An 18,901-nucleotide genomic window follows, 5' to 3' on the forward strand; every position below is an offset into this window, starting at 1 on the left:
GGCTATAATTTAGTTATGATTAATAGCCACAAAACTATTGAATGTTTCAAAGAATGTCTGTTCATAGATTGTGAGTGAATAGTGTGATATGTTATACTCAGAGTACATATAAGATACTAAAATCTTTAAGATATCCACACAAACAAATCCAATTAAAATTATATTTAAAAATGCAGATGGAAATTCCTCTGAATTGAAAGTTTCATTCCTTAATGGATAGACTTAAGAAGATTATGTTTTTTTCTTTAGTAATTAATGTAACAGTAAGACGGTAACAATGATTTGTTCATGAAGTGGAAGTACTTTGGGCAGGAATGTGTGATTCTGACTTGAGAACGTGTATGGTACTCGTGGAATCTAGTAATATATTGACTTCTTTATTACACAAGCAAAGAGATGGGGTGTAAATCACCAAGTTAATCAATCCCAGTACATTCAGCTGATTGGTTGAATGTAGTGTTTGATATATATATACATTTCCTGACAAAATGAGGCTCTATATGAGGGTGAAAACACTTACTGAAATTTGGTAAAATTAAAACGAACAGTTTTGATAGATGGATTAGACAATAGAACTATGAGGAAACACTGTTTTTTTAGAATGACATGTTCAATACTTTGTAGCGTGCTTGGTGCTCATAAGTTCTGTTTTGTTTATTTGTTGTTTAACGCCACACTCAGCAATATTCCAGCTATATGACAGCGGTCTGTAAATAATTGAGTCTGGAACAGACAATCAAAGACTGACATCATGAGCATCGATCCTGATTGGGGATCGATGACATGCATCCACCAAGTCATGGAGCCTGACCACCCGATCCCGTTAGTCGCCTCTTTTGACAAGCATAGTGCTTAAACCTCAAAGGGTGACATATATGTCTGTGTCATCTGCCTTGACCTTGCTGTAAAATGGCTACCCCTCTCCATGGTGTACACAGCATCTCCAGCATGCAGGGATGAACATCAAGTTCCTGTTGAGTCCTTTAGTGCCCCGGTTAGTTGATTTAATACCACTAAATGATGTTAGGGTACCAATCAGTGAGTCAAGCTGTCAAAATTGAGTCTTTATTTCGTCAACAGCAATGAAATAGTCACCAGTAATGATACAGAACGTGGTCCAGCATTCACCCACTGCAGGGTGTGGTGGAAAGTTATTGAGTCTAAATTGTGAGGAAATAACCATGTTATAGACAGCCTGGGATATATTGTCCAAATTAGAGTCTAAGGAACACAAATGCCAGCTGATTAAGTGACAAATAATGATTGTGTGGCAGGACCCCTCATGTGGAGCCTCACGCACTCATCAATACTTTTTTCAAGATGAGTGATTGGAGTAGGTCAGGGGTCAGGGGGTCAGATTCTGGCTAATTGTCAGCCTTGTGTATTGTGGAATACTACCAGATTCAGGCCAGTGGCTGGGATAAGGAAGGGAAAGCCCTAAGGGATTGAGTAATCAGGGCGAGGAGCCGAAATGATCCGGGATCATAAACTGGAAGAATCAGACGTGGATTCTGTTCCGGACCCGGGCTATCTCTCCTCAGCGCGATATCTCTTTGTTGGAATAATTGCTTTTGTCACAAGTTTCGAAGAATTATTGAGATAATAAATTCATGCTTTTCTCTGGGGTCTATGTAACTGTAATGATTTTTCGGTGGTGGTGGTGGTGAATGGTATAATCTTCCTATGGAGCTATGCTACCTGTTTGTAACTTGTTTGTGTGTGGCATGCTGTGGTCTGTGTGTGATGAATGTGTTTTGTTGTAGACGGCAGACATGCATAATTACACAAAGACTGACCTGTCCTGACTTCGTGATCAGATCACGCTCACTTATACGAAAAAAGGAAGATTTGGGGAAACGATTTCACAAGGGAAGGCATTGGGGAGTATGATTTATGTGCCGTTTGTGAAGCAATGACAAGTTGGTTGGAATATTACTTGAGAGACAACAGCTGCAACAGTTGAGAATGAATAGGTACTGGACTGCATACATTCCACAACTCAACAAACTGAAAATGGATCTTCTGACTGAAGGATACCGCCTCTGGTCATTAATCCTGTCATGGACATGTATGTGGTATAGTTTGACCAACAGTGAAGTCACCAGTTGTAGTCGCAGTCTTTCTCCAATCCGACACTCTGTACACCTCACCTTCCCTAATCCAGAAGTTAATAAATTGACCATCGAGCATATTTTTAATAAAACAGTCAACCCTCTTCCATTCTCATCCTATTTTATGATGATTAATTTGTTCTCATCGCTCTATGACAGTGAGTGCCTAAACACTCGGCTCTTAGCATCTTAGTATATTTTAGTGTTATATGGACATTTATTAGCTGAGCTTACTAGACCAAACAAAACTAAACTAGTCTTGGGCTTCAGACCAGTGGCTGAAGTTACAGACTGATATGGCTAAATTATGGCGATGTGATGTAAAATGTTACTCACTCACTCACTTAATCTAGCAGCCTCTCAACATCAGCCCGGGGGAAGATATTTGAGTGTACTTTAATACTCGAGGTTTCCTTAGTAGAATTATTTTTTTAAAGTTTATACAATGCTTAATACAGGACTATATGGTGAATTGCATCATCTAGGCAGCTGTGACCTTGGGACAGTTCAGCCAGAAGACTCTTGCCTGGGGAAGCATTCTGTTAGTAATAATTTGGGTTATTACTGAGTAAGCATATTTGTTGTCGGCCTGCCAAGACCCTCTCTCCTGGAGATAGATGGCCCTTTTATCTATCTCAACGGAATAATCAGTCACACAATGCCGTGGAGTATTAGGTGTTCAATGTGATCCTTATGTATCGTAATAAACAAGAAACAAACAGAAACAAGCCGTTACACTTAGGATGCAACTAACTGATTTACAAAAGGGGAGAACCAAAATGTGGGGGAGGGAGGTTAAGCCATTTGGGATAACATTATCAATTCTGCAGACTTTGTAGTTTGCATCCAAGACCCTTGAGAACAATTATAATTGAATCCAACTCAAGTCTGAAATGGTTTGGCAAGTCTAGATTGCCAGAAATTGAGCATTGTTCTAGGCTCCATTTTGATTTTATATTATTTTGTAGGTATCTATTTTTAATTAAGATAACTTTATTTCTGGGACTAAAGGTTAGTCTACAGCCTAGTGTGTGTGGCCTGCGACACGACCCTCCCCACAATCTGAACGTTCCTGCATGTGTCAGGTCCTGGCAGCATGCCTGTATTCAAACCCATCATTGTCCCTCGCAAACAGGAGCATCTTTGGCATGGCTGATGTTGAACCAGATGGGTTTCAGTTGAAAATCAGGAAGTCCTTGTTTTGCAATGATGTAGTGTGTTCCATGTCTTCAGCTAGATTTTTTCAGTAAAAAGATGCGGTACAGAAAATTGTTTTGAAAAAATTCAAGAACCCTTGGGAAATCAGGACATTTCAATGTATGTTAAGAGTTAGAGAGAATCAAAAGACTTGGATGACGTTAAGGTCTCCACAACAATATGCATGGTGCTGCTCCCCGGGGGAACGCAACAGATTGTCAGGTCAGGAAGTTATTGGCCTGTTACAACACCAGGAATCGCCCAGCAGTTGTATAATGCCCTGCCCATTACTGATGGTCTTCATATAATGACACCTGTAACTCCACTGACCTTCACTTACTGATTATTTAGTCCAATAATCAAATTAATGACCGCAACTGGACTGACGTAGGATGCCAAATCATTATGACTGCTTTGAAGACTGACAAAAAATCTGGCTTACGAAACAACTGATTGTCATAATTTAAGTTGATGATGTGATGTAATATTATATATATTTTTGAAATAATAATAATAATAATTATTATTATTATTATTATTATTATTATTATTGCCACACAAGATGTCAATGCACTGTGGGATAATAAATGGTAAACATCTGTCATGTGATGAAAGTGCTGCACTTGGCGTTAAGTGAAGCAATATATCTAACTTGACAGGCAATAAACCATCTGCCTGAAGGCTATCTACATAATTGTCAAAAGGTGTTATATACTTCTGACTGGTTGACAGTACATTCACACTCAGGTGTTTTGTTGTGTCCGTATTACCTTGGCATAGCAGGTTTATGCAATGCGTGCACACCAATTCATACCACCATGAACTCATAAAGCTGAAGACATACAACAGCTGGAGCTCCAGAAACACCGAAGGGGGATTATTTCGTGGTGCAGTCCGTCCGTCAGTCTGTCCATCCCACAGAAGGTACTAAGCTTGTGAAATCAACTCCTCCTACAGTTTCCAGAGAATATCCCCGAAACTCCCTGATGTCGACATGTTGATGATACGCATATCGCAGTCCCGTTTCATTTCGAGAAATTTTGACAGAGTTACTGCCCCAGTTTTACGGAGCTTCATGAAAATCTACTCCTCCTCCAGTTTCAAGAGAATATCACAATATCTAACTAAAACTATAGTTACAGTTAGTTTCCTTGTATAAGGCTTTTATGGGTGAGCTACATCCTTATGGTATTAGCATTCAGACTGGATTACTCCCAAGAAAATGTTCTGCACAATTTGTTTCAAATGCAGTGCCATCTACTGTTGTTATCTCATAAAATACAAAGAAAATATAAACACGTTAAAAAAATTCATGCAGGGGATATTGTGCTCTCAGAGCACTCTTGTTAACCAAACTGTTTATCATTTTTAACAATATGACCTACAGTTTTAAGTTGTATGTTATAAGTCAGTAGTGCTTGTATACGTGTTTGCTAAGTTTCCCTTGCTGTATAAGTAATGAAAGAGTGTTTTTTTTATGTATTAAGGTTAACACTTATTATGAGTAATTGGTAATGTATTTGTAGGTTGATGACTGTGACATTCAGGGGTGTGCTGCATTTGTTGAAGTGTGAGCAATATATAGCATACCTAATGAATGAATCCAAAGGAATTAGACGACTAGGCCACCCTGGTCACGTCCCCTTTATTTCAGAAGTTAAGAATGACAGCGATAAACCCTTGAGGAATGTGTGGCAGAATTGTCTGTGTTATTAATGAAAGGTTAACGTCAATGATATAGCGACAATGGGAAATAGAGACAAGTGCAAAGACGGACCATCCTGTGTTACATATAGTTCTACATCCAAAGATACATTGCTGTGGAAAATGTCCTGCTGTGTCACATAAGCTTTCCTCCCACATATAGACTGATCCTGTGATGTGACAGAAATGTTTTATGTAGTGTTATACCCTAGGTCATTCACTAACCCAATTAATCATCACGTTAAAAGTGTGAATCACTGTGTTGCAATCCCACGATGCATTGCAACACTCAAGTTTCATTTTTATATGGCAAATATCATATGACCCTTTGAAATGGTACCACATCATAATGCCAAATCCCAAAGTATGGCAGCTACTGTCAATGTCAAGAAATCAATCCTAATTTAATTTTGAAAATTTTCCCCAGAAAACAGAAAGTATCACTGACACAATTAGAGCATAAGGGACACGTGACTAGGCCCTTTATGGAATATAGGGAACGGAATCAAGACCATGTGACCTGCATAGACAGATTTCTGCAGGTACTGGCAGAACTTCCTCAAAGACATATTGATTAATTGGTATAAGCATTGAGGGGAAAAGAGTGATGACAATTTAAAGAGAATATGAACAGTTTTCAAAGATCAAGGTTACCTTTTTTCAGATTCTTAAATATTAAGGATTACTTCAGAGTGGAAATTAAATTTTTGGACATGAATATTGATCATGGTATATTTTGGAAATGTGATTATTGGAATATTAAGTGAAGGGAATTAGTCCCAGTTTCTAATTAGCTGAGGACATATTCTCAGGGAAAAAATATTTATGCTGCCAATGCCCTTCTCAAAATAACCCTGAATACAATGCCAATACTGAAATACTGAACAAGATATAGGCATACCTGGCCCCTGAAGACAGACAGACAGATTCCTGAGGACAAACAGTTCAAAGACAGACATATATGGCCATGAAGACAAATAATTCAAAGGCAGACATACCCATTTGTGAGTGAGTATGTTTTTATGTTGCTTTTAGCAATATTCCAGCAATATCACAGCGGGGGACCTTAGAAATGGGCTTCACACATTGTACCCATGTCGGGAATTGAATCCGGGTGTTTGGGGTGATGAGCGAACACTTTAACCACTAAGCTACCCACTCTTTTGAAGGCAAACAATCCATAGATGGACAGACATACAGACGTTCCCATGGAGACAAACAAACCAAAGACAGACAGACACGCTCCTGAAGACAAATAACCCAAAGATGGACAGACACACTCCTGAAGACAAATAACCCAAAGATGGACAGCCACACTCCTGAAGACAAATAAACCAAAGACAGACAGACACACTCCTGAAGACAAATAACCCAAAGATGGACAGCCACACTCCTGAAGACAAACAAACCAAAGACAGACAGACACACTCCTGAAGACAAATAACCCAAAGATGGACAGACACACTCCTGAAGACAAATAACCCAAAGATGGACAGACACACTCCTGAAGACAAACAAACCAAAGACAGACAGACACACTCCTGAAGACAAATAACCCAAAGATGGACAGACATACCCATGAAGACAAATAGTTAAAGGCAGATATGCTCCTGCAGACAAAAAATATGAAGACATACTGACACATGAAGAAAGAAATGTTAAAGACTGACAGATGTAAAGTAGATACTCTGTACACAGAAAGAAAAGATTGATAATCGGAGACAGATGAGACGAGCAATAGAGACCATGGCACCTAACACCTGCACACTGGTGTTCCCAATTTCTCTCATTAAGATAACTGATGCTGGAGCATTGCACCTCAAGCACAGTGGTTGTGTGAAGGATTTCCAAGTGCTTGAATCTCCTCCCATTCAGGAAAGACATTCCACACTCAAGGGAATACTTTCAAAGCACGAGCAAAAAGTTCATTGAGTTTGAACAACTTTCAAAGAAAATATTGTCTTCACCTGTTTGCTGTGAGGCATAATCTCTACAGGCAGCCATTTTGAAAGCTCTTCTGTGCACAGGCATTTTAAAGATGTTGACACATTCAGTGGGCATTTGAAAAATATATTTGCTCACACTTTAAACCAAAATCCATCCCTTCACACTCATGAAACTTAATCTGCATTTGGTGGGAAAAGTCTCAATTTTGGCAGTCTGTGAATGTGGTTGGAAACATAGGTTCCATGCTTGTTGTAAGTAAAGATGCAAATGTACCGTGGGTATTTGGTTTTTTATGCCAGTCAGCAGATTTCGGCTATACCACAGTGAACTGCAATAATTTCAGTCAGTCAAACCAGTGGTTGGTGGCATGAGTGGTGATACTAAGGCGCACCCTCAACCAGGTCCCGCTCTGTGTCCACCCAATCCTCCCTGAAATCACTTCATGAGACAAGCATCGGCTCTTGGGAACCCATTTTGATTGAGAATACCAGGAGTAGCCCCGTTTTAGTCACATAGTGTAGGGTTGTGAAATAAGAATCATGAATCCAATTAGTGAGTGAGTGAGTTGGGTTTAAAGCCGCTTTGAACAGTATTACAGTTATATCGCGGCATGTCAGCTTAATGTCGGAGGAAAGCCCGGAAAGTGATGCAGGTCTCGGATGTTTACCACTTCGGTGAAACCCACGAGCACTGGTATGGTGCTGACAAACCTAGAAACATAATCAGGACGAACCGGGATTCGAATCCATGATCATAGGTTTCTGGAGTGCACAAGGGACGCAACTCTGCACAGCGAATTGCGGCGCCTTAGACGACTGGGCCACCCGTGCCCCCACGTAGTTTATCCCCATATATCCAAAAGTTTGAAAAGGCCCTGATACAATTGTATGATAATTACATACCACTGTCTAATCTTATCATAGGCTTTCATTATCCTACTTCCTATCACTTTAACAGTCATTGTGGAACAAGGTTTAACTTTAGTATTGAATTCAGTTAATGGAAATAAAATCATCAAGCTGTTGAGCTTTACTCATTCATTCACAGCTTAAGGATTAAACTTTTGACGGTGCATCTGCTGTAACTTTTATAGGAATGTGCAGTACTGATACTTGGGTAGTAATGACACAGTTCCTGGCCTCATTCATCATGGCGGGACTCACAGTTCACTGCAATTTTCCAGTTTGTGTCATTCATTGCAGTAGTCAGGACTCGCAATGCTCCAATTCTGGGTCATTTCTTGTGATTGCCTGGACTCATAATTCTCTAATGATGAACATGTTCATTGCCCAGAAATTAGAACTCACAATTCGGAGTTTGTTTCACCTCTTCATTAACATAATTTGCGACAAACAATTCTCCGATTCAGTGTACATCTGTTGCCATAAGTTGGCTATCAAATTCTTAATCAGTCTCAGAGATTATTGTTAACGTTGTTAAAACCAGAGGATTACTGTTAGTTCTTATCAGACCCAGTAAATAACTTAAGTACTTTAGTTCTGAGAATGTCATTCATGTAATCAAAACTTCTGGGAATGTAATTCAATAGCAAAAAGGTCAATCAATAAAAAGCTCAGATTTATGTTCCAGATTTTGAAATCAGTGAGGCGTATGCTGTGTATATCGTGTGTACATGTTATCCCCTCTCACGTGGTAAAACATTGACGTGGGTGTAGGTGTATATGCTTTATTGGGCTTCTTATCTGCAGACTTGCACCAAGACAACCTCCTCGAGGGACTTGGCTACCAGTCAACATTTATCTGGGACAAATTACTGACCATAACAGACTCTACGATTCACAACCTTGCTCTGGGGCGGTCGGGTAGCCTGGTGGTTAAAGCGTTCGCTCGTCACGCCGAAGACCCGGGTTCGATTCCCGACATGGGTACAATGTGTGAAGCCCATTTCTGGTGTCCCCGGCTGTGATGTTGCTGGAATATTGCCAAAAGCGGCGTAAAACCATACTCACTCACTCACTCACAACCTTGCTCCACATGTCAGGAGCTTTTACACCCATGAATCTTTATGATATAATTAAGTTGGAACTGCAAATCTTTCTTTGATTACTTACATATTATGATACCCATTAAGATTCGGGTTAGAGTAGGTCTTCAGCAACCCATGTTTGGCATAAGAGGCGACTTACAGGATTAGGTGGTCACTTGCTGATTTGGTTGATGCATGTCATCGTATCCCAATTGTGCAGATCAATGCTCACGATGTCAATCATTGGGTTGTCCTTTCTAGGCTTGATTATTTACACAAGAAATGGGCTTCACATGTGTGCTACATTAACCAAACAAACACATAACTTAATGTTTTTGAACATAGTGAACATGGTAAGCATAGTGAACACAGTAAACATTCTTCACTTTTCAACAGAATTATTTCTTTATCCTAATACCCCAACCAACCCAGAACACTTTATGCCTTACAAAAATATATATATATTGAGCCACACAAATTTATATTCAAATTTATCTTGACCAAGCCATGTCAAAATCAGTTAACCAAAAATAAAGTGTGTAAAATAAATAATTTGGGCATGAGAAGTCAGTCACGTCTGAATTCATTACAGGCCATTCAAATGTGATAATTTTCAGGTAAATAATACCAATAATATAATGAAGTCATCCAATTTGGGCATTTTTGAATTGTCACAGTCACATATGGGGCGGTCGGGTAGCCTGGTGGTTAAAGCGTTCGCTCGTCACGCAGAAGACCCGGGTTCGATTCCCGACATGGGTACAATGTGTGAAGCTCATTTCTGGTGTCCCCCGCTGTGATATTGCTGGAATATTGCTAAAAGCGGCGTAAAACCATACTCACTCACTCACTCACTCACTCACAGTCACATATCTGTTCGTTGTTCCGCATACAAAGCCCAAGCCCATGATGTCATTGGTCACGGACAGACAGAACGGTTATTAATGATAAATGGACCATCCCCATGCAGTGAAACTGTCTATCCAAGGTCCCACCATGCTGTTATGTGAAGCTCTCAACTTGTAGGGTGAATAATTCATGACAACTCAGATCTCTTGAAATCAAATTAACAGACAGTCTAGTGATCAGAAAGCTGACTTCTTTAGGGAATGGATTCAATTCCCTGTCATTATCCAGTGTTGAGAAATCTAGGTCATTTTTTTAGCCTTGAATTGTCATTGCTTTGTACACACAATGCATTGCTAGTAATGTTTTCAAGAGGATTGCTTGTTGCCATGTAGATACGATTGACAGTTTTTATGGAGAGCATGTAATTCTTCATTTGATATACACTTGCTGAAATGGCTACAGGGCACTGATATTGCAACACTAATTTGAGGAATAAAAACCTACATCGGTTACTTATGTTGATTGAATTGGCTGTGGTGCTGCTAAATACGTCAGCTGTTATTTTCAGTGTTTGAATAAGTGAGTGAGGGAGTTAGCTTGTATGCAGTGTTTGAAAAGAAACCATATTGCCAGGATGCCATCAGGGCGCAGAGACTTTGTGAGCTGCTGGCCCTGCCTAAACTCTCCAGGCCCTCATTGAAAAAACTGCAGCTTACTGTTACAAATAAATCAACATTTAAATTTACTGCAGGCCATATGGACCCATACCAATATGAAATTATGTACCCTAAACTAGATCTACCTCTCATGGGCCTATGGACGGCCTCCGTGGTCTTGTGGTAGAGCGTCCGCCCGGAGAGCGGAAGGTCCAGGGTTCGATCCCGGGCCGCGTCATACAAAAAGACGTTAAAAGATTGTACTTGTTGTTACCCTGTCTGGCGCTCGGCATTAAGGGGCTAAAACAAGGACTGGTCGGCTCGGAGTCAGTATACTGTGTCTGAGTGGGGTATTCATGTTAAACTGCGGCATGGTATCTCAGTGAGCTAGCACTATAAATCGGCATCAGTCCAGACTAGTACAAGCAGCCACACACACACATACACGTGCATGCACGTCGCTATATAAGTGCAATAATCTTGGACGCGACGTTAAACCCAATTTCACCTCACCTCATGGGCCTATGGGGAGGCGCTTTTGTCAAACACTGCTTGTATGCAACTGTTGTCACTATTCCAGCAGCATCATTGCAGGGGTTGGCAACTAATGGGATCGGGTGGTCAGGCTTGCTGACTTGGTTGATGCATGTTATCAATCCCAATTGCGTGGATCGATGCTCATGATTTTCAATAACTGGATTGTCTGGTCCAGACTCGATTATGTACGGACTGCCGTCATGTAGCTGGAATATTGCTGAGTGTGGCGTAAAACAACAAACAAACAAACAAAAAACATGGCAGGGGGCAGCAAGAATCGGCCTCCCACATTGCACATATGTTTGGAATCAGTTCCAGATCTTTGTTGTAACGAGCCAAATGTTTTACTGCAAGGATACCACACAGTCCCTTCAGTGGTTAAAATGGCCATTGGGTACTGTTATGTCCTGGCGAAAAATACATTTAAAAAATTCATGTCTGTTTCCTTCAGAATACAAAACGAATTCTATCATGACAAAACAGAAATTAGAACCTCATGGCTGTATTTCAATGTATCCATATTAATGCTTCATCATTTTGATAATGGCAGATGTAGATCAGGTGAGCTACAGAACCCAATAGCTTTGTTTTTCTCGGGGGGTTTCACATTATATTCATTATTGTTTCTCTTATGTTTCAGTATTATAAGTCAGATCCTTTCTGAGATAAATAGCAAAGGGTTTGATGTGAAAGCTCTACGAGCCTTCAGGGTTTTGAGGCCATTGCGGCTTGTATCCAGAGCTCCAAGTACGTATAGCATGACAACATGTTCATTTTTAGCTCACCTAACTGCAAGTAAAGTGAGCTTATGTCTGTTGTGTATTGTTGTTTTAACATCTTCATCAGAAACTACTGGACCAATGAAGCTGAAACATGCTCTTCCCACCAATGATTACACCCCGATTTGTTTGAATCTGATTTTCAATATGGCCACTATGGCAGCCATATTGAATACCTTTATTTGACCTTTACACTTTGACCACGCTCCTAAATTCTTTCCAAATGCATTTCCTCTCACTGTAAACATCGTCATCTCAGAAAACACTTGAAACCAATGAAGATGAAAGGTAACATGCTTGTTGCCACCAATGATGACACCCCAGCCACATTGAACAACCTAATTTTGGCCATTTCCCAGACATTTATTTCAAAGTGGAATGAAATTTGGTACATGTGTTGTTGACTATAGGTCTCAACAAAAATAAATTCACTATATTTCAATTTAGGCCTTTATTTGACTTTACATTTTTTTATGAAACTAAATTTGAATATGAACATGAATGCTGCCAGCAACCTTTTTAAGTGTCTGTCTTTGTTGTAATTTTAAACTGTTGAATTTATAGTAAGGTGAGCTACAGTGCCGTGGCACCACTTGTAGTGCTGTTTAAGTAGAGCATGATGTTCCTTTTTAAGAGAATCAGCACTGTTTAATGAACAGCCTCAATTATCCAGTCTATCATATCTCCACTCTGTTGTGCAAAATACCTTGAATCCATTAACCACAAAGTCTTCATTTTGGAAGTGACATGACCAACACCATTTCTGCTGTGTGGCTCCATGCTAATAACGTGGTATGGCAACAGCCCTTGTAGCATTAATGATGCGCCATCATTCTAAAGGGCTGTCGGGTAGCCTAGTGGTTAAAGCGTTTGCTTGTCACGCTGAGGCCCCAGGTTCAATTCCCCTCATGGGTACAATGTGTGAAGCTGTGTCACTGCATCACTGTGTCATGTTAAAATCAAATATTATTAAAAGGATTTTGTGACCTATGTATGACGTAGTAATTCTGTCATTTGAGTCAGGAGAAATTTTAAAGAGGATTGATGAAATATTGAAGTATAATAATCCAACAAAACAATGGAAATGCAACATGAGGAGAAACAACCTTTATAGGCAGATGGATGAACAGTTGAAATGTTTGTGATGGTGAATGTTTGAATGTATTAATTGTTAACCATGGTATTTTTGTTGTTTTCAGGTTTACAAGTAGTGTTGAATTCTATCCTCCGAGCAATGGTGCCTTTGTTACACATAGCACTGTTAGTTATCTTTGTAATCATCATTTACGCTATCATTGGACTAGAACTCTTCTCAGGGAAGTTACATGATACCTGTTATTTTAAAAATCCATGTAAGTATTAATGATTTACTCAAATATCTCACTTTATTATCAGACTCTTTCATAGTGCTCCAAAGAAGCGCATTTCTCTTTACTTGTGGAGGGTCTCATTCCACAAAGCAATTTTAGTGTAACGCTTATAATAAGTTTATGTTAGAGTGTGGGAGTTGTGACAAATGTAGAACTAAGATTGCTCTGTGGAATGGTGCCCAGGAGCTGCTGATTGCCAGTTTGAATCCCTGATTATGATATGTGGTTGTGCCAGAGGGTTTTACCAAAGTGGTACTCAACTATAATTTTTGTCACTTCAAGCTTCCCTCCACATCAAATTGACACGCTCTGATATAACTGAAAAAATGTTTAAAGCAGCCCATTTTTTTGCCATTTCAAAACATTATTCATGTGCATGAATTATAAGTGCATCAAGTATGTGATAAACTAATGTCACATCAGACTGTCCTTTGCATGCTTTTTACATTTTTTCCACCTGTAAGAATTTTTTTTAACTGAAACTTTGTATCAGTAATCCTTGCAATGGTATACATGCTCACAAAAAGCAGATCAGATTTTAAAGATGGCCCCCATGGCGGCCATTGAAAATGTTACTTTTGCCCCATGGCGGCCATATTTGATCAGAGATGTGTGTAACTGTTGATATGCATTGTGTGAACACTATACAGACCATGTCTATGTTATACCAAACATTAGCAGCCCTGTTGATCCAAACATAGTTTCATCACTTTCTCAAATCCTGATTGCAAATTGATTATTATTTTAAGTACCATGTCACTAATTAAATTCAGGTGAGCTATGGAGACTGAGTGACAATGTTTTTGGAATCAAAGCTGCTCTCACATGAGGGAAAACTTATTGGTAGAATCATTAAAACAATGGATTGCAGTTATTACATTTTGTTGATTTTGAAAAAAACAGACTAATTATGCTTTTTCTTTTCCTTCTCTTTCAGTAAGAGAAGCTTTACCTGATCCTCACCCGTGTGGAAGGGGATTCGATTGTAAAAGCGTAGTGAACGGATCCGAGTGTGTGAAGGATTCATGGATAGGGCCAAATGATGGCATTACAAACTTTGATAACTTTGGTTTAGCTATGCTAACAGTGTTCCAGTGTATAACCAATGAAGGATGGACAGATGTTTTGTATGATGTGAGTATTTAGTGGTGTTGTGTCCTTGTCACAAATGTTGTCACATTGTCTTATAGGCTGTATTTGATAGATGATAAGCTTCAGGCAATAAGCTTTGGATAATAAATTATTGCTAACATGCTACATAACTTTCAAACTAAAAACGTTAGAGTTATGATTTTGTATGGTAATTGATCTTACCTTCATCATGTATATCAACACTCATCATGTTCATGTCTTTTGATATTAAATATATCAACACTCATTGACAGATGTTTAAAACTCCTCGGTAAGCCTCGGATATTTAAATCTTATTGACTTGTGTTTAAGTATTTCATATCAAAAGAATACACAAATACTTTAAGCCCAGGGCATAATAACAGGTTTTGTCTCATTTTAGAACTAAATATTGCATCCTGAATTAAGCCCTGGACTTAAATATGAAAAACATGCAAACATGACTAATTTAATTTTAATGAATCAACTTTTTTTCAAATTTGAAAGTTATACACCACTTAAACACCAAAATATAATGAAAAACAATTGTGGAGACCAAAGTGTCACATAAATATTGATGCCTCTCGCAGCTTTAGCAGTCTGAAAAAGGTGTTGATTATCAGCGTAATACTGTCAAATTCCATTGTTTTGAAATGTGGGCGAGGGATGGATAACTCAAAATTGATTTAAAAAAACACACCAAAAAGCAATCTCGCTTTTAAGCCCATGAGCTATAGTTTGTTTGTTTGTTGTTTAACGCTGCACTCAGCAGTATTCCAGCTATAGGACTGCGGCCTTGAGCTATTATATGTAGAGGCCTAAATATGTGCATTTCTGGTACCTCTGATCTGTGTTTCAGGTGAATGATGCTGTGGGAAGTGAGTGGCCGTGGATCTATTTTATCAGCTTAATTATCATAGGCTCCTTTTTTGTTCTCAACCTTGTTCTTGGTGTGTTGAGCGGGTAAGTTGCCTACACCACTAGGCCAGACTTTTCCATTTTCCATTTTAACTATTTTAGTGTCGACAGAATCCGAAACCAATTTTTAGCTCACCTGACTGAAAGTCAAGTGAGCATATGTTCGGGCATGTTTGCCTTTTGTGTGATGTAAAACATTTTGGAAGCTGAAACTTCCAACTGCTTGTTTCCACAAATTAAAACACCTGAATAAGTGGTTTAAATCTGATTTTAAATTTAGCCGACATGGCAGCCATTGTTAAGAACCTATTTATGGCCATGCTGTGTTTTTTATCATATAAGTTTTTGACGTTTATGTTTTGGCCATGCTCTTGAATTCTCTCAAACTGTCTTTTGGCTCTTTGAATGTCCCTTAAATTTCCAGAACAAAGGTGACATTTGCATGTATGTTTCTATTTTTTTCTTTCAAGTCCTCACTTCTAAACAGAAAATAACTGAATATCAATGCTGACAGATACTTTTATTATGTGTCTGTCTTTGTAGACTTGCTTACCTAGGTGAGCTACAGTGTCCCAGGATCATTACATGACTACACCACTGACGGTCTTTAATATTTGCTGACTTTCAGGCGTTAACTCATTCAATTTCTAAGAATTAAAGGATGATTTTGATCATAATTTGTACCAGTTTAAAGCTTCTGAAAAAAATGTTTTTCATGTTCACTTGTTATTGTAATATGGTTGACATATTAATTTTAGCTGTAAAACAGTCCACTAATGATGTTCTCCATTCTGTTACAGAGAGTTTTCCAAAGAGAGAGAAAAAGCAAAAGCTCGGGGTGATTTTCAAAAACTTAGAGAAAAACAGCAATTAGAAGAAGATCTTAGGGGGTATTTAGACTGGATAACACAAGCAGGTGAGGCATTGTATAGTTATTATGTTTGTACAATGATGTGTATAAGAGTTGTCAACCCTTGGGTATCCGGGGTCAAGCTCCTCACAGCAATAGCTCTCTATACTATCGCTGCCACCAGTCAAAACTCCCCACTGTGATAGGTGGCCCCAACCATGCTTGGAGTTGAACTCGCAACCGAATGACCGTTATGTTTACAAACAAGTGACTGTCGTGACGCCGAATACACTTACCGCTGATAAATTACTTTCTTTGTTTGTCAATTTGAATTTCTATTTCATTAAAACTATCATCTTTAATTGATATAGTAAGAATGTAGGGGAGAAGTTGGTTGATTTTCCGTTAGTCTGCAATCTCGAATCAATCTGATTATTAAAACAATGAAGTAAATTCATCTGGAAAACATTTTCAGTCGTAAACCTTTTCAAAATGAAATATGATGGCATTCCCAAAGACATAAACAAAAGTATAATGGTTACTACATATGGGGTTAGAGAGCAAATTTCAAGATTCTTGTAATGGCCGCGCCCACACTGGTGGCAGCGATGTTACCAAGAGTGTAACGAAGGTGTCACGCGCTGGGAAGGAGCTTGATCCAGGGTAAGAATATCCGTCTGGTTGAAAGAGGCGACTGTCTGATTTGGGTGGGCAGGCTTGTATGCCCTAATTGCGTGGACCAATGCTCATGATGTCAATCACTGGATGATGTGGCCCAGACTTGATTATTTACAAACCGTCAAATAGCTGGAATATTGCTGACTGTGGCATTACGCAACAAACATACAAACAAACAACAATATGAGACTTGGCCTGTAGGTCTTTTGAAGGATTGAGGCACAGATATTACGTAACGGTTTAGTATTTGCAGTGTTTTAGCCAAATTCTGTTTGAAGATTGGATTTCAGTAGATGCAAATTTTTAAAAATGAGTAGGAGAACTGAGGTTTGTTGTCTCGGTTTGAACCTGATATATTGTTCAATGCTGTTACCTTAATTTTGGCCAAGATAATACAAAGCCCACTATCCCAGACACCCTGTGGATAACTCCCTACATATTTGTGGCCCAAATCAAGCAAACTTTCAATGTTGTGTGCGATATATTTTGCAGAGGACATAGATCCAGAAAATGAAGATGAAGTAGAAGATGGGAATACCCCCAGACACAGTAAGTAACCATTCTGAATCTCGATTTGCCCTGATCTTGTTTATGGGTTTGTCAGCACCACACCTGTCCCCATTGGATTCACAAAGAGGTAAGGATCTGCATCACTTGGGGCTAAGCCACTTTTTCCCACCCAATGATGTAACTGAAATATTTATATCATCGTTAAACCCAACTCAATCACTCACTATAACCAGACATGGCTGTGGAGATTAAGTGGCAGTAGGGATCCACAGCATCAGTTTGGTGAGTGAGTTAGTATGGTTTTACGCCGCTTTTAACTATATTCCAGCAATATCACGGCAGGGGGCCCCAGAAATGGATTTCACACATTGTATCCATGTAAGAAATTGAACCTTGGCCTTCGGCGTGATGATCAAATGATTTAACCGCTAGGCTACCCCATCGCCCCACATCAGTTTGGTGTTATCTGGTGAGTGAGTGAGTGAGTTTGGTTTTACGCCGCTTTTAGCAATATTCCAGCAATATCACGGCGGGGGACACCAGAAATGGGCTTCACACATTGTACCCATGTCGGGAATCGAACCCGGGTCTTTGGCGTGACGAGCGAACGCTTTAACCACTAGGCTACCCGACCGCCCCTGGTGTTATCTGGTGGTGATTCTATCAATTTGCACGGGTGTACCCAATCCCTACTTTTATCTTGAGGGATTGAGGGACCTTTTCATCCTTCACGCCATACAATAATGACAGCTGGATTAGAATTGAAGTTTAAAGATAAGAATGACGTCAAAGCAATTTTTATCAACTATATGTTTTGCTGACGTAAAATTTGAAATCAATAAGTCAGTCTAAAGGGGTTATGAGATATGGTACAATTGTCATTTATGTATGGTGGGGTAGTTTATGCTGATCAACACCAACTTGTCTGAAGGCAGAGTGTCTGAGGTATTGCTTACTTTGATGTTTGTCTGTTTCAGGTAAAGCTGTTGCGGAGACAGATGCTATAGAGAAAACGGAGGAAATGGGGAGCGGGGAAATACAGCACTCCTGGTTTCAAACTAAAAAGTGAGAGCAAAATAATTATTCGCATTAAAACATTACCGTATTCGACGTAATAAGCGCACAGGGCGCTCTCAAAATTAAAAATAGGGGGCTCTTATTAGAATATTATTTTGGTGAAAAAAACAGTTGAAAGATCAATTTCGTGGTTTATGCTGACAGCCTGAAATGTTTATATACGACAGATATATTTTTCCAGAATTTAAATGCCCATAATTAAGGGTGCATATAACACACGAGTGCGCAGTATACGCGAATAAATAAGTCTTTTTTACATTGACCAATCGGAAGGGGTGCTAATTGGGATTGTTCACTGGCCAATATATTAGCAAATATGGCCGTGGGCGCTTATTAGAGCAGGGCGCTTATTACGTCGAATACGGTATTCTTCAAACACACACATATCTAATGACTGTAAATCCTACTCCTTGGAAGCATTCTACAAAGTGATCTCAAGCTGCGTCAGCTGGAAGTCTGTACAAGTATATGTTACAGGCAGACATCTTTGTGCAAAGGGAGACAATTCAGGAGAATTCACCTTAACAACCACAAAAATCAATACCATCATATGGATAGCTTTCACAGTATATATGTGGTGTTAGTATCACAGGTTGCTGATGTTGGGATAGTGTGTGGAAT

General features: G+C 39.3%; 1 protein-coding gene across 1 annotated transcript in view; it reads left to right on the top strand.

The window, feature by feature from the left end:
* The window catches only part of LOC124122657 (muscle calcium channel subunit alpha-1-like), a 149,194-nt gene that overhangs the window by 63,053 nt on the left and 67,240 nt on the right, over positions 1 to 18,901 (top strand). Inside the window, exons 5-11 of the mRNA XM_048396979.1 lie at positions 11,629 to 11,735; positions 12,967 to 13,119; positions 14,075 to 14,271; positions 15,107 to 15,210; positions 15,966 to 16,081; positions 17,186 to 17,242; positions 18,181 to 18,268. Coding sequence (XP_048252936.1) covers positions 11,629 to 11,735; positions 12,967 to 13,119; positions 14,075 to 14,271; positions 15,107 to 15,210; positions 15,966 to 16,081; positions 17,186 to 17,242; positions 18,181 to 18,268 — 822 coding nt within the window. The remainder of the gene's footprint in view (positions 1 to 11,628; positions 11,736 to 12,966; positions 13,120 to 14,074; positions 14,272 to 15,106; positions 15,211 to 15,965; positions 16,082 to 17,185; positions 17,243 to 18,180; positions 18,269 to 18,901) is intronic.

Source organism: Haliotis rufescens, unplaced genomic scaffold, assembly GCF_023055435.1.
Source record: "Haliotis rufescens isolate VD_foot unplaced genomic scaffold, xgHalRufe1.0.p SCAF_16, whole genome shotgun sequence".
NCBI classification, from domain to species: domain Eukaryota; kingdom Metazoa; phylum Mollusca; class Gastropoda; order Lepetellida; family Haliotidae; genus Haliotis; species Haliotis rufescens.